The sequence below is a fragment of the Gobius niger genome (genome assembly GCF_951799975.1).
Source record: "Gobius niger genome assembly, chromosome: 3".
In the NCBI taxonomy this organism is placed as follows: domain Eukaryota; kingdom Metazoa; phylum Chordata; class Actinopteri; order Gobiiformes; family Gobiidae; genus Gobius; species Gobius niger.
In genome coordinates this window covers 14396033-14421747 of record NC_136854.1, presented here as the reverse complement: position 1 = coordinate 14421747, position 25715 = coordinate 14396033, and the positions used below count along the sequence as shown (strand labels likewise).

Below are 25715 nucleotides of genomic sequence, written 5' to 3'. Positions count from 1 at the left end.
GGGGCCAATTGCGCAGACTGATCGCCTCGCTTCCGTCATTCTACCCCAGCTGTGGCTACAATAGTGGCTTACCAACACCAAGTAAGGAGCGAATGAATAATGAATCTTTGAGTTCTCCAGAAAAGCGCTATATAAAACCAATGCAGTATTTGTATTATTACTATACAAAGGGTTGAAATGTTGTGTATCACAGCAACAGTTGCCATCGGAGACTCTCAGTCATATTACAGATGTTCACCAAAAGATAATCCCAACTGGCAGCAGAAAAGCGCACAGAGAATAACATTAGATATTTAATTGAACAATGGAGGGGTGAAGAGAAAGTGCATGAGGACAGAGAAAAGCTCTCCTGTGAAAGGGAGAGACTCTCGAATATGAAAGCCGAGCGTGTCCTGGGAGATGCCTACGTGAGGTATCCTTGGAAGACTGGTTTGAAAAAGAGACCGTTTACAAGGACAATGTGGAGGAATTCCTGAGAACGACGGAGGAAAAAATGGAGGGATCGGCGGATGAATTCCCAAACGTGCAGGCTTTCGGAAGCATTTACCACGCCAGAAAGTCATGCCTGGAGGAAAGATCCGTGATGAGGACCAGGGAAGATGAGTGGCATGAGTGTCGGGATGCAAATATCAGTAAATCCCAAAGGTGCAGACTCGCAGCCGTGCAGTGGATCTTCCTTCTTGGGGGTCGCAATGAATCATGCCATCAGGTTAGCTCACTTAGAAACAGAAAAAAGCTAGCGAAACAGTATAGGCTTCATTGTTTGTATGGTCTGCCTCTGGAGGAGAACAGGATTCAGGATAAGTTTCTGTTTAAAGTAGCAGCTAAAGACCCTGCAAAGAAAACAGAGATGAACGACAACATTTCTGTGGAAGGGGATTTCACAGACTATAGTGATTCAAGCACAACAAATGCACCAGAAGAGATTGTAATGAAGGCTGAAAACTGTGAGCTTGAAGCACATCAGGATGGCAGTCAGAGGGACCAGAGCGATGAGGAGCCCCTGTTGAGGGAGAATGTTCTGTCATTTGGGGAAAAACAAGACCAGGAGAGAGAAAAATATTTCTGTCTTTATCCAAAACCATGGAGGAGCATGAGAGGCAGAACAGGGGATGGTGATGCGAGAAGAGGAGCAGGAAGCACAGCGTCTTTCTGTTGACAAACTAAAGAGCCAGCTCACGTCTCGAGAAATGACTCTAAAGAAGGAAAGGCATGAGCGGGAAGTGGACCGAGAGCAGCTCAAATCCAATCTCGAAAAGAAGATCCAAGAATCGCTTAGAGATCAGAGAGAAAAACTTTTGGTGGAGATGAAACAGCAGCAGGAAGATTAAGAAAAGTGGCTCAAAGGTTCCAAAGGAAATGACAGAAAAATATGAAAAAATATTTGTTCAGAATAATAAAGTACATGCATCACAAACTACGGCTATTTTATGTCTCATCATGAAGCCTTTGCCAGATTTACTCACTGTGGAACAGATAACTATTCTTTTTTTTTTTTCCTTTTTTTTTAAGTAACTGACTACTACTACTGACTAACCCTAACCATACTTGACAATACTGATGATAGTTGTGTCGTGCTTGCCTTTTTGTGCAGCCGTGGTCTAATTTAGGCCATTATTTTACCCAATGATACTTAAATTTAAATGTTTTGAGCTACTGTTTAATAAAATAACTCTGCAAAAAATACTTTGTAGAGTACTCAACAACATAGCAGGGGCGGACTGGGACTGAAAAACGGCCCTGGACTCTGACCAGCCTGGCCCAAATTAGCGTCTATACGACACTTCCACAAAGACATATTTTAACCTCTTAACCAAGTGCATTTTCTCCAGTTCGGCGAATCTAAAAGCTCCTCGACTGGAGAGCAACAGAGAAACGCCTCATTTGAAAGCTAAGACCTACAAGAGTGATTGTAAGTTTTTGTCACATTGTCGCCACATATTTGTCAAATTTCCGCCATGTTTTGGTTGATATTTGTTGCTTTTTCATTCCTTTTTAGTGCCTTTTTAGCATATTTTCATCACGTTTTTGTCACTTTTTTGGTTTTGTTTTTTAATAATAATAATAATAATAATAATAATAACGCATTGGTTTTATAGAGCGCTTTTCTGGACACTCAAAGACCCTTTACATTGCACTATTCGTTCACTCCATACTCTGTGGTGGTAAGCTACTAGCCACAGCTGGCCTGGGGTAGACTGACGGAAGCGAGGCCAGTCTGCGCCATCGGCCCCTCCGACCACCAACAACCACTCACTCACTACATTCGCTAGGCTTCCTGGTCTCTCCAAGTCCTGCCAGGCCCTTCCCTGCTTAGCTTCCAAGGTCTGACGGGATTGGGCAGAGCAAAGGCGGTGTGGCCAGCATGAAACTTTCATTGCTTTTCTTCCTTGTTTTCGCCGCTATTTTGATGCTTTTAAGCTTTAGATTTGGGTAAATCTCAGAAAAGGCGGAGGGTAAGAGGTTAAAGGGAAAACTGAGAGGCCAGGCCGGTGGCCCTAGAGCCAGTGGCCCTTCTGTGCTCTTCCAGAATGAACATATGACCAGTCCGCCACTGCACATAAGCTACTTCAGTATATAACTAGTACTCACCTGCCTGGCCAGCCTTACTCAATTCTTTCTCATTATAATTGAAATATAGGCTATTCGAAAGAAAGTGATAATCTCCAGTTTTAACAGAGAATAGCATGGCTGGCCAGACTAATCACCAGCCTGGTGGTCAGACTGTATCCTTTTATATTTTTTTGTTTCAAAATAGATTAAGTAGCTAGGTAGCACCATTAAAACGACTAACATTAATTGTAAAACAAAGCATACTCGTCTGAACATAGAATTTACAAAGTTCGTAATGATAATTCAGTTTCCTTCTCATTTGCAAGTAGTGCACGCAGTTCGCCTGCAGAGGGCGCGCTAAGAAAGCAAACAAGTGTTCATTGTCTTTTCTTCCGGGACAAATTTCCTTCAACTTCCGGTGCCTGCGCATTGTGGCGATGGTTGTGTTTATCTGCGTTTCATTCAGACTCTGAACACGCACTGGGAGGTGTTTATTGATATCGTAGAGTTAAAGCAGCGTGGAATTGATTAAGGAACATATATCGACAAAATGACGGAGGTAAAGAAAGTTTGTTGTTCTTCTCTGGGCCATGTTGACCATGTTCTGTGCTCCCGCTCAGATGTTAGCATAGGCTAGCTTTTGGACGGATAGTTTTATTTAATCGTTAAGCTGACGATTTAACGCTACAGGCATCTACAGACACTCACATGACCATACATTAACGTGAGCATCTTTGTCATATCTGTGATGTTGTCTCCCCTCAACAGGACGTACAGAAGCACTCTGTCCACACTCTGGTCTTCAGATCTCTGAAAAGAACCCACGACATGTTTGTGTCAGACCAGGCCAAGCCCGTCGCCATAGATGATCAAAGGTAACAGTAACCCCTTCATCCTCAGAGGGATTTACCTTTTATTATTATTATTTTAAACAAAGCTTAAAAATGCACAATTGCAAGGCGCTTACCCTAGGGTGACCATCTCAAAAGCAAGTCTTAATGTGTTGTGATGCCCTGGATAAATGGACATCTTCTAATAATACCTGCCATTTTTAAGTATAATTTATTTTATTAATTAAAGTTAGGATATTGAATGTAAGGGTTTTGGGGCTTTCAATCATTGTGAGCATCAACACAGCAGCTCAAACATGGCTCTCCTCACATGCTCTGAGCCGCTTTAAATCATATTCCCCTCCACAGGCGATAGAAAACTTGTTCCCAACCTTTTTTGTCTTGAACCCTTGAACGCTTCAGTTTTAGTCCGTGTTCTCCCTACCTCAAGGGCGCTGCACTTTTTCTAGAAAGCAATCACTTTAAAGCGCTATTTGTAAGTAAAAAGATAATTTTGTGTTCAAAATAAACCTAAAATTCTCCCAAAACGACACATTTCCCTGTAAAATATTAGCCTGGCTATCTTGTCTGTGGTGCACGTAGCCATAGCCAATCGTATCAATTGTATCCTATGACGTATGACGTACCCACTAGGGCTGAACGATATGGACAAAATGTAATATCTCGATATTTATGCCAGATATCTCGATATCGATACGATATAACTATGGGTTCAGGTATTTTTCAGAATAATACAAAAGAGTGCAGTCTTGAATGTTCGTATAGATTTGATAACAATATATCGGTTAGCTCGAGCCCGCTGTAAACATTCGAACACGGTCTAAAGCTTGATCGAAAGATGGCCTCCTGTCTGCTGCTGTCATGTTGGACCTATAAATAAACTTTTTTTTATTTATTTATCCGTAAACAAATGACAAGCTTCCATATGTCGAATAGCGCATCATCGTCTTGCCGTCCCTCCTCGTTCTGTGATTGGTCCCAAATCCATGCGAAGATTTTAGCCATGGTGTCCTGTGCAGTTTGAAATTATTCAAGTCATATTTTTGGCACGAAATATGGCAGTTATATTTCATCTTACAAACTTTGTTTTAAGATGTAGAAGAGATATAAACTCAAGTGTGTGTGTGTGTGTGTGTTTCTCTGTTCCCCAGTCACAAACTGAAGATTGGAGCGAAAATGAAAGCCGATTATAGCCCGGTTTTACACATGCCTGTCCTGAAGGAGAGCAAAGAGCGAGTCCACCCGATGTCTGGTGGAATCCCCACTTCCCAGGGATACTCCCAGATGGGTAAGTCTTTTTTCTACTTTCCTGGGGAAGATTTAATGCTAAACTCGAGCAAAACATTCCAGCTATTATCAGTGCAGTGTCATATGAGTGTAACGTCATTCTCTGGAAAGTTAGCGCTCCTGAGGTTGGTGTCTTTGCCTTCATTTTCATTCTTTGTGTTTAAGGCGAAGACGCAGAGTACCTGATCACCGGGACACACGCGTACCCCTCTGGTCCTGGTAAGTTCCACCACCCTCGTCGTAGTTGTTATTATGCGTTGTATTTGCTCTTGTGCTGAGTTGAGATGTTGTGTTGAACAGGCGTGGCCCTGACAGCAGACACCAAGCTGCACAGGAACCCCAGTGACGCAGGAGTGCAGACCGTCGCTCTGGCTCTGCCCCCGTCACAAGCCAGGTACGTTTCGCAAGCACTGGAGAAGTGCATTCTGCTGCTTCATGTAATGGAATGGTCGCAGTTAGCAAATCACAAAGGCTTATGTTGTTCGGGATATGAGGCAACGGCAAACAAACAAAAAAGCTCAACATTAAACATCTGTAATTCAAAATAAATATTAATCTAAAAATAAACCCCTATTAAATCATCTATTGAAAAAAATTAAGGCCAAAAAGAAAGAGCACAACACAGCGTATACAGTCCCCCTCAAAAGTTTAAGAGCAGTTGAAAAATGGGCAAAAATTCACATTTTGCATGTAAGGATTAAGGTAAGGTAGAACTTCAATATGCAGAAGAAGAAATGGGAGTGAGACGGAAAAAAAGAAGAACATTGGGCAAAGCTTTTAGTAAAAACAATAAATAGACTGAGGTAGTTTTACAGCTGGTCAAAAGTTTCAGACCACATTTCCCCCGCCTTAACCAGGTGCATTTTCTCCAATTCAGCTTGATCTTTTCTCTCTTCACAGGCAAGAGGCGAGTCGTACAGCAGCCAGTGTTGCAGAAATCCACCGTCACTACGGAGGGGAGAGGTCTCACGCTGGTACGATGGTAAGTCACTTTTTACTTCTTATACAGCCATATATTAGGATATTCCCCAAGATGATGAAACTGTAATTTGTTTCCTTGTTAAGGCCCTTCTGGATGGAGGTGGTGGTACGAGAAATGCCCTGACGAGGAGAACGCCAACGATGCCCAAACCACAGTGGCATCCTCCCTGGAAACTGTTCAGGGTAAACACACTTCCCCCACGTAGGATGTTAGCTCCCTGTTCCAGCTCTCACGCTTCATTACGATGGCGTCTGTTCTGTGCGACAGGTTATCAGCGGACATCTTGGGTGGGTCAGGTGTCTCGCGGTGGAGCCTGGAAATCAGTGGTTTGTTACTGGATCCGCAGATCGAACCATAAAGGTAATCGTGTGCGATGCTGTGAGGTGAAACTCTTACATTGTACACAATGGATGGAGCTTTATAACTCTAATTTGAATAGCGGTATATCAAAAGTTGATCTTGCAAAGCCTGTGGTTTTGAAGGCAACACAAAATTAGACTAAAACTATATTTAAAGTTGTTTATGACATGAACAACTATGACTAAAATGTCCAGATATTTTCATTGACAATGACAAATTAAAAATTAAATTAAATCAGCCCAGCTTCCAATGAGTGCTTTTAAAGAGTCTTATATTGTTTATATATTCACTTTCCAGTCCCTCCAGGATTTCATGATGTTGCAATTGCAAACATCAACGTGATCTCAGTGCAGAATTGCAACTATTCCAATAATCCGCAATTTCCTTCAAAGCTTTTCCTTAACTCTGCAATTTATGCACAACTAAAGTGAGTTTCTGATCAGTTAAAGGAACAGGCCACTGTTTTTCCATACTGTGATATGTTCTTACCTGAGCTTAGACGAGTTGATGCGTACCTGTCTGGTCTTTGTGCGTGCCCGTGGAAGACCGTGGTAGCTTCCATTTATGGTCGTCGAGGGCACATATAAAGACCAGACAGGTACGCATCAACTCGTCTAAACTCAGGCAAGAACATATCTCGGTATGTAAAAATGGGGGCCTGTTTCTTTAAATCCATTTCACTTGTTAAATTTGCGCAAAGGAAGTGGTGTCGGCGGCTCCGCGAGTTTAAGTAATTCAGACTGAAGCAGGGATCAGCGAGGACTTTTGCCTCTGCTGCGCCTCCTCTCACTCGCCTGGGTCTGACTTTACAGCGTCCACCACTGTGTGCTCCTCTGTCCGTGTTTCGTTTCTCTTCTATTGGATCTTTATTTGGCGATAGGCTTTCATTCAGATCGCTTCTTTTCCCTGTGATGCGGTGGAGTTTGTGTGAGGCACTGGTTAAAAATAATGGAAAATGCAAAGAAAAGTGTGATTCTAATGTAAAAAAATCTATTGTTTTAAGCAGGAAAAAAATCAGGCATTTTGGCAACAATCACAATAAATTCCTACGAAATCCTGGAGGGACTGACTTTCAAAAGAAACAGGTCTGGGACATGAAGCAGAGAACCTGGATTAAATATGATTAAAATAAATATGATGTAAAGTTGACTAAATGAATCTTAATTTTAGTCGACTAAAACTTGAGAAAATTGAAGAGAATTTGCCTAAATCGTTTGCGAGGCTATGATGTTGACCGTATAGTTAGAACGGCCAATCCTCTGAATGAACGCTTGCTTGTGTATGGACAGATCTGGGACCTGGCGAGCGGTAAACTGAAGCTGTCCCTCACCGGTCACATCAGCACCGTCAGAGGAGTGGCGGTGAGCACTCGCAGCCCGTACCTGTTCTCGTGCGGAGAGGACAAGCAGGTCAAGTGTTGGGACCTGGAGTATAACAAGGTAAACACGATCCAGAATCAATCCACGGTGTTTATAAAAGCGAGACTGTTTGCATCCCTGAAGTCTGTCGATGTGCGTGTTTAGGTGATCAGACATTACCACGGACACTTGAGCGCCGTGTACGATATCGACCTTCATCCAACCATCGACGTGCTGGTGACCTGCAGCAGAGATGCGTCAGCCAGGGTGAGTGCGGCTTTAAGACTTTGAAGGAAAAGGTTGTTTCCCAGACTTGTACTGGGATTGCATTTGAAGCTGATCTTAATAATGAGGTACATGTTGCAATGAAATTATCTCTTCGACAAAATTGACTTTTAGAACTACCATGTTACAAGGATATTCAGACCTGGAGCTGCGTTTCAAGCTGATTAGCGCATCTTTAAGTAATCTTTGGATCTTCTCCAGAGGCTATTCTCAGCAGTGCGGCGACAGCTCCCGAAAAGCTCCTCTTGAGGTCCTACGTGTCTGGGAAATTCTTTCCTAACCTCTCGATCTCTTGCTAAGCTTAATCCTTTCATTGTTCGGGATGGGAATAGATCCTTTTTTATCGACATCAATGCCATTGATTATTTCTCTTATTGATCTGGTTCTTTATTAATTCCAAAGAATTTAAAAATGGACTATAGATTATATAATATGTGCATGCTATTGTAGCTTTTATTTAAGAGGGATTTTATAGCAGAGGGATAATAAATTGGCCTATTTTGACAAACCTATCATACAAAGCATTTAATAAAGCTATTGTAAAATGGTTATTAAAGTAACAGAAGGGGCAGACACTCATTTCTCTAAAATGATTTTCTTACCGATCTCTCATCCATCTATATTTATGAACGAGGGTCTAAGGATGTCCTTGTCAGCTCTTCAGCGCTGTAGTTTCTGAACGATCCGAGTGACGTGCGCAGCAGCACGTGTTAGCACATGCTCATTGTTTTGGTAACAGCTGCACCTTTATAAGCGTTTATAAAGAGGAAGGATTCACACGGACTCATTTCAACGTGCAGCACGGATTCTTAAACAACCGAGACTTTAGTTTGTGATGAAGTGAAAGTGATGCATGTATCTGCAGCGGCTCCGGCCTGCAGGTTTATGATACATTTATTAAAGGGACTATACAGATGTATAAATCTGTATTTTCCCTCCCCCTACATGTTCCAGTAATGTCCTAATGTGTAGAATGACCTCAGACCTTTTCATCACAACTGCCTCTAAAATCCTGCACTTTCACTCAAAAAGTGGTTAATTCGGGTCCGAAGTGCCGTCATGTACGAGCTTAATATAGAGACTGCAGTTACGCGTAAGACCTGAGGTGGCAGTAGTGAGGATGAAAATGACCAACTTGCATCTGGTCCCTTTAAGATGCTGTGGCGCAAAACAGCATCGATATAGGTATTGTTAGTGAAGGAGACACACGATTCCCGATGGATTTCTCAAGAATGTTCTCGATTCCTATTCATCACAAAAAGGTGGGAGGGGTTTGTGGGGATTACTTGTGAGAATCAGCAATTGAAACTAGGGGGTATTTTTGCTGTAGCTGTTTTAGATCAATAATATGACATTTTCAAACCAACAAAGTGTAAGATGGTGATAAAGATGTGTTTGAGCTTGTTATTAAACACCTGCATAAAGCGTAATAACCGCTCTTCGTCTTCTGCGTTGTTTAGGTGTGGGACATCCGGTCCAAAGCGAACGTGCACACTCTGACCGGCCACACCAACACCGTGGCCACGGTCCGGTGTCAGGCCGCAGAACCTCAGGTCATCACAGGAAGCCACGACTCCACCATCAGGCTGTGGGATCTGATCGCCGGGAAAACGCGAGCCACTCTCACCAACCACAAGAAGTCTGTGCGGACGGTGGTGCTGCACCCCAGACAGTGAGTAAAGCCGGGGGAAATCCGGAGTTACCAGCTTCAGTTTGGATTGTCAGAACTTGATATACTTTCTGTTATCACCCCCAACATTCTGGTTGTAAAAGGACCGCTCCCCCACCTGAGCCACCGTCAGTTCATAAAGCAGTGTAATAATACGTTTGTTTTCTGCTCAGATATACTTTTGCCTCTGGATCCGCGGACAACATCAAACAGTGGATGTTCCCGGATGGAAACTTCATTCAGAACCTGTCGGGCCACAACGCCATCATCAACACGCTGGCTGTCAACTCGGACGGAGTGCTCGTGTCTGGAGGTAACGGGCTCACCACTCACGTTAGATAAAAATAATTACGTTTTGATCAGCAGGCAGCCATACTGGTGTAAAAAAGGCACAGCATTAACACTTTGTATTTCAGAAACCACCCTAAAAATCCCATATGCGTGTCATTTTCTAAGATTGTTTTCAATTATACCTTAACTGTAACAGGGTACGCGCGGGGTCTTAAAATGTCTTTAAAAGGTGTTTTGTAAAAATAAGTCTTAAATTTGCTGAAAATTTGGGTTTAGGTCTTATATTTGAAGCGTGTGTTTGAAGAGCTGCTTCTCTTCAAAAGTTTTTCATGATAATTAATAACACAAAGAGTTTTCTGTTTAGTTTAAGGCTGCAGCTAACGATTATTTTTCTATCGATTAATCTATAGATTATTTTTTCGATTAATCTATAGATTATATTTCTTTTTACTGATTATTTTTTCATTTAAAATGAAGAAAAAAACATTGATGTAGGCCAATTTTTTCCAAATGGCTTGGCTTTTATTTATTTATTTACTACTAGTCTATTTTCCCCACTTTTTAGAATGGAAAATGGCAAATGGGCCCATTCTCTCACTTCTGGCCCTGACCCACAGTTTGGGAACCGCTGATTTAAAACTAACTGAAACCTGCACCTGACGGTTATTTCTGTCTGACCACGGAGAATTAGCCTCTGAGTAGCCCAATTCGTTATAGACTGTGCACATTCAGAGAACCAGAGTTACTGTAAGTTACTGTGCTTGTGAGAACGTGTGGATTCAACTCCTTTGAGACAAAAAGGCCACAGACACGGCTTTACTCTCGTCTATCCATCAAACTACTGTCCTGATTCTCCGCTTGACACAACAAGAATAGAGTTTAAATGAGTGTGTGGCCGATGCCCTGAGTCCACGCAGAGAAAACATGAGAGCTGGGCCAGGGACACGGGTGACATGATGCAGCCGCGCATGAGGCGAAACGAGCACCGGGAGACAGACGGCCGAGCGGGACACGAGCGGAGAAGTACTCGCGTGTTGGAAGTGACAGGGGGACGGCGATCGGTCTCTCCTGCTCATTCACTTGCAGACTGCTCCGTTTTGGTGTTATATGTGACAAAGTAGGCGGAGAGTGAGTGTGCGCTGTCAGAGCCTGTCCCGTAACAACGCGTTGATTAATCAGTGAAACAACACCGTAGTTTGACTGAGATGCGGGGCCCTCGCAGCTGCGGGGGCCCTACGCACCTTGCGTTGTCTGCGTATAGGAAAAACCGGCTCTGCGGCCGATTGACTGGTTGATGGCGATGGCAAGAACGCTGTCGGGTGTTTTCGTTTCACATTTTCGTTCATAGCCGTTGTGCTGTAGCCTGGCTAACGCCAGACTAAAATCACAAGTGATACTGCAGTTCAAAATGATTCCAGCGCACACAGCAGTCTGGCGTTAGCCAGGTTAGTTGTGCTGCTGTGATGCCATTTCCACTCGACAGTGTGCATACAAAAACATTATTAAGCCGTTTCTGGAAGTACTCCCACACTTTTGATGACTTTTGGCGAGCTTTTTTCCCCTCGCTCACAGCGTCTGCATCACGCGCAGCCATGCTGGAAGTGGAATGTAAACAAGCGACGCGTCAACGCACAAAAAACGGCGTCGACATGGTCGACGCGTCGTTGCAGCCTTGGTTTAGTTTATAACTGTTATATTGTTGCTATATTCTTCTGCCCTGATAATTTTGTCTCTTTTTCAACTAAAAATATGAGTTAGATTAGACCTCAGCCCCCATTACAAGATCACAATCTTTTTATGTCCCTGTTTTGTCCCAGGGCTTCTTTCAAAAGACAATGACACTCACACACTGAAATTTGGTACAAAATATCCTGAGATGAGGAGGAAAACGATTAAATGGTTATATTGGGTCTGGGCTTGTTAGGTTTTCAAGCATTTAACATTTTATCGGCACAAATGTAAAGAGACACCATTGACATTGAGATGTTGCTATTAAACAATAGTGACGCTCCATTTTAACGTTGCTCATCATTTCATTGCTCTCTTTATGCAGCCGATAACGGCACCATCCACATGTGGGACTGGAGGACGGGGTACAACTTCCAGAGGATCCACGCGGCGGTCCAGCCCGGCTCTCTGGACAGCGAGTCGGGCATCTTCTCCTGCTTGTTCGACCACTCGGAGAGCAGGCTGATCACGGCCGAAGCGGACAAGACCATCAAAGTGTACAAGGAGGACGACACAGCAGTGAGTTTCACCGTCACTGAGTTCAGAAATGAGGCAACTGCAGGTTTTGTTGGGTTTGTCAGTTATACAAACATTTTTGCCAAATGACCGGCCCAGTGGCTAATGACCTCCAAAAAATCATTATAATTGAAAAGTCCTGCCAAACAACAACAAAAACAAACTATTCCGCCCTCTAAGGAGTGTATAAGACCTCACGCAGTCGGACAAGTGTTTAATATGGCAGCAAGGTGCTACTGTAGTTACTGAACTTCCCTGAAAGGCAAGAAAGTCCCAGGTTCGATTCCTGCATGATGCACTATGAATTATGTTCTGCTTACTCATTTCTTCTGCAATGAGGTGTAGTGCAAAGTGATTAGCGTGCTCAAATAACTATCGAGCTGGTTTGAAATGATGAGATACTTGACAACTTTCTTTTCCAATTTATTTATTTCACTCAACATAAACAACCTTTCTTTTTTTCTTTTTTGCAGACTGAAGACAGCCATCCAGTCAATTGGAAACCAGAAATTCTCAAGAGAAAGCGCTTCTAATTCTTTTTTTTCTTTTTTCTTTTTTCTTTTTCTACCGCAGTCAGTTTTTTGTTTAACCCTTGCTATCTCGTTTCTTTTTTCCCCCTATTTCATTGCTTTTCATTGAAAAAGGCATAACGAGGCTTGGACTCAATCTAGAAACCATTTGCAGTCCTCATTGTAAGACTCCTGTCCTACGAAGCCGCCATCTTGGATTGCCAAGAACCGCCCTGAGTGTTTGTTTTTGATGATGACCGCTCTGCGTGGGCTCTGGTCTGACTGGTCCACAAGAAGCTGCCATTCTTCACACTCGGACTGACCAGACGTAGAGAAAGCCTCTTCTAAAACGGGATCGTAACCTTCACAAAAAAAAAAAAAGACACGTTGGCTTAAAATTTGTTTGGAAAAAATTTAAAAATGTACATAAATTCTTTTCAGTCCCTTTTAGTTCATGTTTGTCTCGTTAATAAAATACATTTTCATATGTACAGTATCTGTGTCGTCTTCTCACCGAGGTATCGCTCCGTGTGGATATTGCGGTAGTACTTGCAGCCCTCTCCTCTAATCTCCTCCCAGAAACCGCGAGGTCCAGCGCAGTCTGTGAGCTCCACTGGAGATCTGCTCTCACAATCGGCTTCTTCTTGTGGTTCACCTGGAAAGCGTGTAGTTAACAGTGTTAGAGTAGACCAGACTTTTTCATCAGACTTGTCCAGTACATAAATAGCCTGTTCACATGGCAGCCGCGTAATGTATGTCGTCAGCTCAGCAGGAGCTCATGACGGGAGATCCCTGGAGACCTCTTGAGTTTATTATTGGAGGTCCTAGGGCACAGCGGGGCGCACTCCAGGTGAGGAAACGTGAGTGGCGTTTGAGTAGGCTCCGACATACAGTGCCTCTCGTAAGTATTCATACACCTTGAACTTTTGCACATTTTGTCATGTTTACAACCCTAAACATGAAGATTTTATTTTGATTTTTTTACTGAACGTTCACACACAAGTAATCGACAACTGTGAAGTGAAAGCAAAATGATACATGATTCTGTTAATTTTCAAAAAATAGAAAAGTGAAAAGTGGGGCGTGCATAAGTATTCATACAGCATTTTCTAAGTGCATTAAATTGCCTTTATAACATTCCTAATGACTCCAGAATGTTCACTCCTTGGCCTAACCATTAAACAGAGGCCACCTGTGTGTAATCTACTCTCAGTATAATTTCAGCTGTTCTTTTAGGCCCTCAGAGCTGTGGTCGGAGTGTATTGGTCACTGAACAGCATAATGAAGGTCAAGGAGCACCAGAGAGGTCAGGGATAAAGCTGTTGAGATGTTTAAAGCAGCCTTAAGTTATACAAAGATTTCCCAAGATTTGAACATTTCCCGGAGCACTGTTCAATCCATCATTCAGAAATGGAAAGAGTAAAGCACCACTGCAAACTTACCAAGGCGTGATCGTCCACCTAAAATATCAGAGCGAACAAGGAGAACACTGGTGAGAAATACAACCAAGTGCCCCATGATAACTCTGGAGCAGCTGTGAAGTCCTGCCGCTGAGCTGGGGGAATCTGTACATGGGACAACTATATGTCATACTCTTCACAAATCTGGCCTTCATGTACGAGTGGAAGAAGAAGGCCATTATTGAAAGGAGGCCATAAAAAAATCCCGTTTGAAGTTTGCTAGAAGTCATATAGAGGACACAGCTCCATGTGGAAGAAGGAGCTTTGGTCAGATGAGACAAAAATTGAACTTTTTGGCCCAAATGCAAAACGTTATGTATGGAGCAAACCTGACACTGCTCATGGTCCTGAGTGCACCATCCCCAGTGTCAAATATACGGGGGGGAGCATCATGATGTGGGGCTGCTTTTCCTCAGCGGGGACTGGGGAGATTGTAAGAATAGTTGTGATGATGGATGGAGCCAAATATGGGGACATTTTGGAGGAAAACCTGCTGCAGCAAGAGAACTGAGGCTGGGGCGGAGATTCACCTTCCAGCAGGACAATGACCCTAAACACAAAGCTAAATCTACAATGGAATGGTTCAATAAAAACATATTAATGTGTTAGAATGGCCCAGTCAAAGTCCTGACCTAAATCATATTGAAAATCTGTGGAAAGAATTGAAAACTGCTGTTCACAAACGTTCTCCTTCAAATCTGACAGAGCTGGAGTTGTTTTGTAAAGAGGAATGGCCTAAAATTTCAGTTTCTAGATGTGGAAATCTTGTACAGTCATACCCCAAGAGACTTGCTGCTGTTATTGCAGCAAAAGGGTGTTCCACAAAGTATTAATTCATGCTGTATGAATACTTATGCAAGTCCCACTTTTCACTTTTCTATTTTTAGAAAAATAACAGAATCATGTATCATTTTGCTTTCACTTCACAGTTGTCTGTTACTTGTGTGTGAACGTTCAGTAAAAAAATCAAAATAAAATCTTATGTTTAGGGTTGTAAACATGACAAAATGTGCAAAAGTTCAAGGTGTATGAATACTAACGAGAGGCACTGTATAGTACATTATAGGTATTTGTCAACTCTTCTCTCCGTCGCTGTGCCATTTCATGCTCAATTTAGGGTTGAGCTGATCCAATTTCTCATTCTTTATAAGTTTTAAAGGTTTTAATGCTTTTGAAAATATGACTTATTCAGATGGACAATATCTGTTGTAAGTAATAATTTTATTTCAGTGATGCAGCAATTTTAATGAAGGAATGTTGGAAAGACAAGGTCTTTTTTAAAGCTACTGACAGGAAATGACATAGAGGTAAACTCACTTTACCCCGTTGATTTCTCTCCCCGCGGGTGGGGTAAAGTGAGACACATGACCACTTTTTTAAGAACAATCATATTTTCATTCCCCTTTGTCCTGAAGACATGCTAATCATGCCCATGGCTGGGCAACATCCTGAATTAATGAGAAATGTGTAAATTTTACAAATATATAATTTTAGCTCAGCTCAAGGGGAGCAAATGTAAAAACTATCACATTACCCTTTCTCCCTAAACTTGTTTACCTTAATAAATCCTTTTCGTAGTCCCTCTGGGGGTAATACAAGTATTAATGAGAGGAAATTTCATCTCCCTCTGGTGTCTCAGGCCAATAAACCACAATTGCAACTTTGCAGCCACCGGGTAGGTGTCACCAACACACAATAATGGAATCACGAAGAAGAAGCTAACAGGCAAAGCAAACTGTGGGCTAGCGCCACACACACAGTATTTAGAGCCAAGTTTGAGTGATAAAAATGTTCTCCATTGTCTAATTGGATGTACAATATCCCTCTCTCCCTTTGTCTTTTCTGTCGGTGTAGTATTTACTCTCACGGACAGTAAATAAGTAAAAAATCGCAACATTATATGACACCTGCAATGGCGCTCATGGCCTCTGGGGGCATGAGTTACTTAGCACTGCTTTGGGAATTTAAAAACACAACGCCGGCTAAGAGGCTATCTGCTAACTACCGACCATTGCGGATGTTTTACAAAAAAGAAAACACTAAATAAGTTAATACAGCAAAATGATTTCATAACGCAGTAGACAAATCTTTATTGCAACATTGTGTGTTTTATGTCCATGAGCTAGCACATAGCTGATTAGCCGCTGCCGTGCTTTAAAACTCTTAATATTCCCCAATACTTCCCCAAAAGTCAATGCAAAGAAAGAATAGGATTTTTTCTTCCCGTATCCCAGCACATGTACAGAAGCTCTATAACCCTTGGACTCTGAAGTGTTTGCACATGGGCAAAATAGTGTGTGCTAAAGTGGTGCAAAAAGCAGGTGCAGGTGAGATTTTTGGAGTTTATACGGCCTCAGTGAAAACTCATTTTACATTTGGCGCAGATAGAAGTATAATTTAGTGAAAAAGCTTTTTAAAAAAACGGTTGAATTTGCGTGATCTGCCCTTTCAGAAGCCCTTCCACCTGTGTCACAGATGTAGAGCGCGGACAGTGCATGGCAGAACCCCCGCCCGGGCTTCCTCTTCCGCTGTTCTCTGGCTCCATCAGGGTCCACCTCGCCATCGGGCTGTCCCGCCGTGATCATGTGACCCACGGTAAACATAAGCTCCGCCTCCAGAGACTTGAGGCTCAGCTCGAACCTCTCCTCATCTGTGGCTGCATTTCTGGCAAAGATGAACAAGACAGCAGGTGAATCGGGTCGAGCAAGGCCACGTTGAGTCATTTAAAGCCACACTGCGCGATTTCACGGATTGTTGAAGAAATGTCCACAGATTCTTCCAATGCTTTACTCGTTCATTTTGCAGGTTTGGCATTTAGACCTAATAGTAGCTACTAGTGATGGGCAGATGATGCCTCACACTTTCATAAGGTACGTCTAATGCTGTGACACTTACGGAGCGGGGCTTTAAAAAGACAGATTGCCACATACCGGTACGCATTATAGACATTTTTACCTGAAGTCCACCCAGAGCAGGCCCGCGGTCAGGAGCCCGAGCCACTCGCTCGGCTCCCAGTTGTTAGTGAGCATGACGGGCACGATGGCGACGGCGCGGCTGTCTGCGTAGCTCAGTTCTTTCTTACAGCTGCGCGACGCCTGGTACGCCGGGGTGAGGAAGGGACACACCACCGCGGCCTGCTCCACGCCCGCCGCCATCCTGACTCACAGAGCAGATGACATTTACATCTGATTATGTCAAAATATCACCTGGAGTGTTCCGTACATAGTGGTAAAGGCCATTTGAGTTCTAAAAATGATCAGTCCAGACAGAAAGTGTCTGGATTCTAGAAGAAGAAAGAGACTAAAAGGACAGGTTTGCAGGTTTGTAATGTAATCTTTTAAAAGGATCCCAGGAAGACGAGCTGCCGTTAAATTGGCAGCTAATGGGGATCCTAATAAAACAATAAACAACAATATTTTAGCAACTGTGAAAATAGAACAGTTTTTTTTAAAGGTGGTGTATTATGCAAAATTGACTTTTTCGAGCTTTACATCATGTTATTATGTCATTCCCTCATTAAAAACATGCCTGAAGTGTTGCCTTGGCACATTCACGTATGTTTGAGTAATCTGTAAAAACTCTGATGGCGGCCATTTTAGGGATAGGTTTGCCTGAGTCCTCCTAGGAACGCCCCCACCTCCTGGAGACGCCTCCGAGCTTTCGTCACCAGCCGAGTAACCAACCACTGCTCCTCAGCAGAACCCCCTCCCCACTGATGCCACAGACAGCGTGTGGAGGGGGCGTGTCTGAAAGGGTCAGAGGTTCTTAAAGAGACAGAGGCCTATTTCAAGACATTCACTACAGCCATTTTGAGAGAGCAATTTTATACAAGGCAGTTATTCTAATTTACTGCATTTACAGACCAACAGAAGGTTTCGTCATCATTGTAGTGTGCTATAGACTAGAGATTAGATCGGTCCCAAAAAATCAAGCCCGACCCGACCCGAGCCCGCGGTTATAAAGCCCGACCCGACCCGACCCGAGCAATTAACGTGAATTGTCAGCCCGAACCCGAAACAAACCCGATGTAAATAATGATTTATTTAAGGCTCAGATAGGTGCATCTGCACAGCAGCACCATGTTTGCAAGGTACGCGGCTACGCGCACGGCATACGTGCACGCAGCAGTAGTGCACATACCTGAGTGGGCAGAGACGTACGCGGCGCGGAACAGCCAGCGCCGCAGCTCAATGTGTCTGTCTCCTCTTTTCCGTATCTCTCTCTCCTCCTCCTTCATGTTTCATAAACATCGCGCTCTACAAAAGGTACTTTTTACGCAGTAACAGGAACCAAACTGCTTATTTATCCACTGTTAATAAAACGCTGTCCTGAGAGAAAGAGTGAAGAGTGATCTCTGTGTGGCGCCGGTATCACAGCCTGACCACGCTGCTTAAACGTGACAACACAGCAGCACGTGCGCCCGCCCCCCGCCCCCCGCACCTGCACCACCTCCCTCCGGACTTCTATATTTTATATTGCGTATTGCCACATTTTGTATGCAATAGACTCCGCCTATTGCATAGATTTTTATTAGAGATTATAATGCCATTAATAAAAAATAAAAAAAACTTGAGCCCGACCCGAGCCCGACTCTCATGCGGGAAATCTCGGCCCGGCCCGGCTATGTGATTGACAAAAGCATAATACCCCCTCTTTAATTTAAAGGGACTAGATGCAAGTTGGCCATTTTATACTCACTACTGCCACTTCAGGTCATATGTGTAACTGCAGCTTCTATATTAAGCTCATGCATTAACATAGAACGGCAATTTGGACCCAAATTAACAGAATTTTCAGGATGCAGGATTTCCGAGGTGAATAGGCTCATTCTAAATGGTCTCAACTTATCTAGCGCTTTTCCACCTACATTAGGCACTCAAAGCACTTTACAGCAAAGATCCACCCACCCATTCATACTCTCATTCATACAACAATTTACGCAGACACTGGGGGCAATGTGGGTGAAGTGTCTTGCCCAAGGACACGACAGTGTGCACTTTCAGGATGTGGGATTTGAACCCCCGACCTTCCAATCATGAGACGACCCGCTCTACCATCTGCGCCACTGTCGCCCCATTCTACACATTAGGACATTGCTGGAACATGTATAATTTAACATTTTTAAACTCTGTATGGTCCCTTTAAGGCGCATTATGTAACTTTTTATGCAAGAAAAAAACTTGATATTTGTGCGTATTTCACCTTGTAGTGTCCCAGTGGCTGTATGAGTGGTCATACTCATGGTGCCTTTACTTTCCATCACAGTGGTCTCCAGGACGCTCCAGGATCAACTGTTTGGAAGTTTGTCACTCCCGACGGACCGTCCCACCAGAAAGCCTACAAAACAATTGATCCTGGAGCGTTGTAGAGGCCAATGTGGTCGAAAGTAAAGACTGCATGCAAATCACCCATACAGCCGCTGGGCCCTACAAGGTCAAATATGGACAAACGTTTTTTTCTTGCATAAAAAGCTGCGTAATGCACCTTTTAAGAGAAGAATCACTCACACACCCATCTGCACATTCAAATAGTCAATTCACATTTGTACAGAGAAACTCCTCAGAGAAATCAATAGGATGGCCCAAAGTAGTTTGTAGGTGTTATAGGAAAGACCAGTAGTGAACTCCATCTACGGCTACAGTGCTCCAATCTGTTTTTTTTCTTCTGGATTTTGTGGAACAGAGGAAATACCCTCCACATTTTCAAACCCGTAAACCAACACCAGACTCATTCTGAACCATTAAGCACACAGTCTGCTTTCATCACAGTCCCATCAATGCGTTGACAACCCGTCTGCCCAAAAGGGTGGCTTGTACCCTGTTTTTTTTGGCATATAGTTAAATTCCTCTGATGTCATCTTTTTCGCTACAAGTAAACATGATATGCTCACTTTCAAATGTGGCCAGCCACTTTATCCCCTCAGTAATTCACTTGTACTCACGCATCATTGATGTTCCCAGTCACTCCTCCCTCTATGTCCATCCACACAGGCAGTCCGTCATCTTTCAGTCGGTCAAAGACTTTCTTCACCACAGCCTGGTCGTCCCACTGGTACGACAGCATGATATGGGACGGCATTTCAAAACGTTCCCCCTAAAACCTCGCTTAAAACTTTCACTCCCTCAGGTAGAGTCTTGGAGCTTTAATGCCTACCTGGTTGCCCCAGTGAGGCTCTGGTTACATGCGTTGCCAATGGCGACTCGGCCTGTTAGGACCAGTGGACATGGGATACCGACACATGCCGCTTCTATCAGATGTAGAACAATGCAAACCAACGACAATGCAACCAAGAACTACATTTGACAACATGAGGCTGCAATTGCAAAGGTGTATGTTTTTTGTAAGGAGACTAAAAGTTCATTGACACCACAAAGGAAGCACCCCCCTCAAACCTCCACTCTGCCCTTGCTGGTTTGTATTTTTTCTGCAAAAGGAGAGGCATTAATAGGACATTTTTGTCAGGAAAAATGTAAGAGCTGGTTTAAACACTACTGCCATGTGTCAGGGTTATTTTGGGGGAACAGCTCCACCTGGTGTTAATTTGCAATAGCAGCTAGATAGGGCTAGTCCATAATATTTATTTTTTATAGGATAGGTGGTACACAGTGGACATTCATCATCCAATCAGAGCTGTGTTAAGATTAGGCCCCGCCCACTATCCTTAAAGGGACTAAGTATTTTCCTCCCCCTACATGTTCCAACAATGTCCTAATGTGTAGAATGAGCCCAGACCTGTTCACCACAACTGCCTCTAAAATCCTGCACTGTCACTCAAAAATGTGTTGCTTCGGGTCCGAATTGCCGTCATGCACGAGCTTAATATAGAAGGTGCAGTTACACGTATGATCTGAGGTGGCAGTAGTGAGTACAAAGTGGCGAACTTGCATCTAGCCCCTTAAAAGCACCGTTTTTTAAAACCTACAGCCTCTCCTCAGTCAAGTCCTTGTCTTTAAATGGTGTTTTAATGTCTCCAGAAACGATGACCCAATCATCTTTGAGTGCCTTTCTGGAGGACTTAGCTTATTGTACATGTTTTATTTTGATGGAAGGAAATCAACAAAGAAGCACTGGACAAAGACATGTACCACAGCCAAGTTTATTACATTTTAATGAAGACATGAAACAAACCACCTGAACCATCATTACCGTCCTGTACCTACACATGGAACCTGTGGGCTGCTAAAGAGTTACCGTGTACTAAAGCAGCTGCAGTTAGACATACAGAAGTCTCCTCTGATGAAGTATTTCCATCCTGAGCTTTTAACATTTTAACATTTATATATTTAATTATTTATTCATTACAGCAAGACACGGCGAACTCTCCATAGAAACAAAACAGACAGGAAGTTAGCATCATGTCCCAGTGTAACAATCCCTGCACAAAGCAAACTGCAATGCTTGACTCTCTATTCATTTTAATAAGAAAGTGCAAGTTGAGTTTTCTAATGTTGCAAATCAAATATAAAATGTGGAGTAAAACATTTGGAAAAGTGCAAAAGGCATTTTAAAGATTTGGTGTGTGTCTCGATCACGCCGTAAGCGCCATACTGATCCCAAATGAAATAAATTACTAGTATCCAATATACATTTATTTTAACGTGTTTTTATGTCAACTCATTTTTCTTCACAGGGCCGGACGAAATTACCTTCAACTTTATAAACTTTAGGTCTGAATATGACGTGAGCCGCATTGTCCCTTGCGCTCACTTCAAACAAGTCCACACTTCGTAGAGGAGCATAGGGCGCATAGTGTCTTGGAGTTGCCCCTGGCGACAAGGGGGGGTATTACAGCCATGTCAGTTCCCCGCCATGAGGATCAAAGAGAAGCGCTTATTGTCTGAGTATTTTGGCAAAGCAAGGTTTGTTTATTTATACCGCACATTTCATACACAGGTAAACTTAATGCGCTATTTTGTTATCGCATTTATTCCTGGAATTACCTCTTTTTTATGTCAAGATTCCTACACACCTCAAAAAACTAAACTTAAAGATTTGTATCTGTTATTTAAAAATATGGTCATTTAGCATGGGATGAAACAATAGGCTATGAGCTGCGGTATGTTGAGCAGACATGTGCATGGAGGAAAACCATCTGTGTGCATCAAATTATAAACCTTTGCTGTAGTTTATTTCATCAATTTTGAAAATGATTGTTGTTTATAGACTTGCATTGGTAGAGAAGCTCTATTTTGCTCCTTTAAACTAGTGAAACATGCCTATAAACTCTTCCCTCTGCAGAATTGGGTGTTAAAAGGTGAGGATTGTCACTAATAAGTTTAGGACCACAACTTTTACAGTTTCAATTTACCTTGGGAAATCCTCACAAAAGTTGATATACTCAAGAAACCTTTGGTAACGCTTTAGAATACAGCCCACGAGTTCCAGGTGTAAGTACGGGTAAAAAGAAAGTAATTACACATGTAAGTACAGGTACTCTTACAACGTGTAACAAGGGGAGCAATGTGCAACAAGGCTGTACAATGTGTAACAAGCTAGTACAACGTGTAAAGGTGTAGTAGTAAAGGTATTCATATTCACCTGTTCTGCTTATTTTTTTCTCCGCTCACTCTTGTTTCTGCTTGTTACAGGCAACGGTGTCTCGTTACAAAAAATAAACAACAATCAATAACTAGAAATGCAATGGCTGCGCCATTGCGATTGACTGCGGAAATGCGGGAAGCGAATGTAGAAATTGCATAAACTGTTCAAATTGCATAAATTGCTTAATTTGCATAAACTGGTAAAATGCATAAATGTCATGTTGCATAAACTGTATAAACTGCATAAAGTGGTAAAATGCATTAATTTGCATAAATTATGTAAATTGCATTAACTCTTTAAAATTCATAAATCCTAAATGGCATAAACTCTTAAGTTGCATTAACTGGTTAAATCCCATAAAGTGGTTACTTTGCATAAATTATTAATATTACATAAACTTTTATATTCCATAAACTGGTCAAACTGTTGAAATGGCCTCAGTGCTTGATTGGCAGAAGCTGCACAAACGGCTGAAAGGTCTGGAGTCTCCCGATTGGCTGGATTCCCCCATACACACCAATGCAAAAATTTCAAACTCCTGTATAAAAAAACTGGAAAACTGCAGAAGGCCAATTTTTTCTCAAAACCCACACGTTGCAGAAGCTGAACATGCACAAAGTGCAGAAATTGCAGAAAATGCAGAAAAAAGTGCAGAAAAGCATGGATTTGCGGCAGCCCCATTATAAGTCAATGGGAAAAATCTCCGACATTTTGGCTGATTGCGGAAAAACCGTAAATTGCAGAAGTCCCAAAAGTAATAGCACCCTTCTCCCCAACATGCGGAACGTTTTGATGCATAACTTGCATAAATTGCACAAAGCATGAAGGTGCTGAAAGCTCTAGAAAATCGGGAAAAAGATGGAAGAGGAATAATAATAAAGAACATGAAAACCAATAATTGACTGCGGAAGAATTCCGCAGTCAATCAAAAATGCCTGGAGTCACTTTTTTGCCACAACTGTAAGAGCTCAGCACCATTAATTGCTCTTTGAATCCCCAGCAACATAACACTTTGTACTGCCTTGTTACACATTGTTCCCCTTGTTACACGTTGTAAGAGTACCAGTACTTACATGTGTAATTATTGATTGATTGACTGCGGAATTCTTCCGCAGTCAATTATTGGTTTTCATGTTCTTTATTATTATTCCTCTTCCATCTTTTTCCCGATTTTCTAGAGCTTTCAGCACCTTCATGCTTTGTGCAATTTATGCAAGTTATGCATCAAAATGTTCCGCATGTTGAGGAGAAGGGTGCTATTACTTTTGGGACTTCTGCAACTTACGGTTTTTCCGCAATCGGCCAAAATGTCGGAGATTTTTCCCATTGACTTATAATGGGGCTTCCGCAAATCCATGCTTTTCTGCACTTTTTTCTGCATTTTATGCAATTTCTGCACTTTGTGCATGTTCAGCTTATGTAACTTGTGGGTTTTGAGAAAAAATTGGCCTTCTGCAGATTTACAGTTTTTTTATACGAGAGTTTGAAATTTTTGCATTGGTGTGTATGGGGGGAATCCAGCCAATGGGGAGACTCCAGGCCTTTCAGCCATATGTGCAGCTTCTGCCAATCAAGCACTTTCAACAGTTTGACCAGTTTATGGAATTTAAAAAGTTTATGCAATATTAACAATTTATGCAAATTAACCACTTTATGCATTTTGAACCGTTTATGCAACTTAAGAGTTTATGCCATTTAGGATTTATGAATTTTAAAGAGTTTATGCAATTTACATAATTCATGCAAATGAACCCATTCATGCATTTTACCACTTTATGCAGTTTATACAGTTTATGCAACATGACATTTTATGCATTTTACCAGTTTATGCAAAATAGATTATGCAAATTAACCACTTTATGGAATTTAAACAGTTTATGCATTTTAAAGCACTATAATGCAATTTAATAGGGATTTTCGCATATAACCAATTCATGCAATTTGAACATTTTATGCATTTTACCAGTTTATGCAAATTAGATTATGCAAATTAAGCAATTTATGCAATTTGAACAGTTTATGCAATTTCTGCATTCGCTTCCCGCAATTCCGCAGTCAATCGCAATGGCGCAGCCATTGCATTTCTAGTTGACTGCGGAATTCTTCCGCAGTCAATTATTGGTTTTCATGTTCTTTATTATTATTCCTCTTCCATCTTTTTCCCGATTTTCTAGAGCTTTCAGCACCTTCATGCTTTGTGCAATTTATGCAAGTTATGCATCAAAATGTTCCGCATGTTGAGGAGAAGGGTGCTATTACTTTTGGGACTTCTGCAACTTACGTTTTTTCCGCAATCGGCCGAAATGTCGGAGATTTTTCCCATTGACTTATAATGGGGCTGCTGCAAATCCATGCTTTTCTGCACTTTTTTCTGCATTTTATGCAATTTCTGCACTTTGTGCATGTTCAGCTTATGCAACTTGTGGGTTTTGAGAAAAAATGGTCCTTCTGCAGTTTTCCAGTTTTTTTATATGGGAGTTTGAAATTTTTGCATTGGTGTGTATGGGGGAATCCAGCCAATGGGGAGACTCCAGGACTTTCAGCCGTTTGTGCAGCTTCTGCCAATCAAGCACTTTCAACAGTTTGACCAGTTTATGGAATTTAACCAGTTTATGCAATATTAACAATTTATGCAAAGTAACCACTTTATGGGATTTAACCAGTTAATGCATTTTAAAGCGTTTATGCAACTTAAGAGTTTATGCCATTTAGGATTTATTAATTTTAAAGAGTTTATGCAATTTACATAATTTATGCAAATTAACCCATTCATGCATTTTACCACTTTATGCAGTTTATACAGTTTATGCAACATGACATTTTATGCATTTTACCAGTTTATGCAATTTAAGCAATTTATGCAATTTGAACAGTTTATGCAATTTATGCATTCGCTTCCCGCATTTCCGCAGTCAATCGCAATGGCGCAGCCATTGCATTTCTAGTTACTTTCTTGTTACCCGTACCTGAAACTCGCGGGCTGTATTAATTTGCCGGCTCAAATTCATGTGAATTTAGTGAACTAAATCGAAAATGAATACCTGTATCAACAAGAGACCGTCAGACTTGTTTTGGACATGAAGCATTGGAAGTTTCTGGTCCCCTCTTTAATTTTTTTTTTTTGTCAACCAAAACATCTGGAGATTTCAGTCTGAGTTTTTAGCCATTGGTTTTCTACTCCAAATGTTGGACAGCAGTAAGTATTTTCGCCAGAAGAGGGAGCTATACACAATAATATAAAAACGATCTTATTTCGTTGTCAGCCATGCCTAATTGTATTTTCCAAACAATGATTTGACCCTTTTCTCATTTGAAGCCCACACCC

General features: G+C 42.1%; 1 protein-coding gene across 1 annotated transcript; it reads left to right on the top strand.

Moving 5' to 3' along the window:
- Positions 1 to 2969: 2969 nt before the first annotated feature.
- Positions 2970 to 12754, top strand: plrg1 (pleiotropic regulator 1). The gene is made up of 14 exons (XM_079554162.1): positions 2970 to 3112; positions 3322 to 3428; positions 4556 to 4692; positions 4857 to 4910; positions 4992 to 5085; positions 5592 to 5673; positions 5757 to 5855; positions 5941 to 6033; positions 7323 to 7472; positions 7557 to 7658; positions 9137 to 9348; positions 9519 to 9658; positions 11690 to 11883; positions 12354 to 12754. Exons 1-14 carry the CDS (start codon positions 3104 to 3106, stop codon positions 12411 to 12413), a joined length of 1533 nt encoding a protein of 510 aa, XP_079410288.1. The 5' UTR covers positions 2970 to 3103; the 3' UTR covers positions 12414 to 12754.
- The last annotated feature ends 12961 nt before the right edge of the window (positions 12755 to 25715 follow it).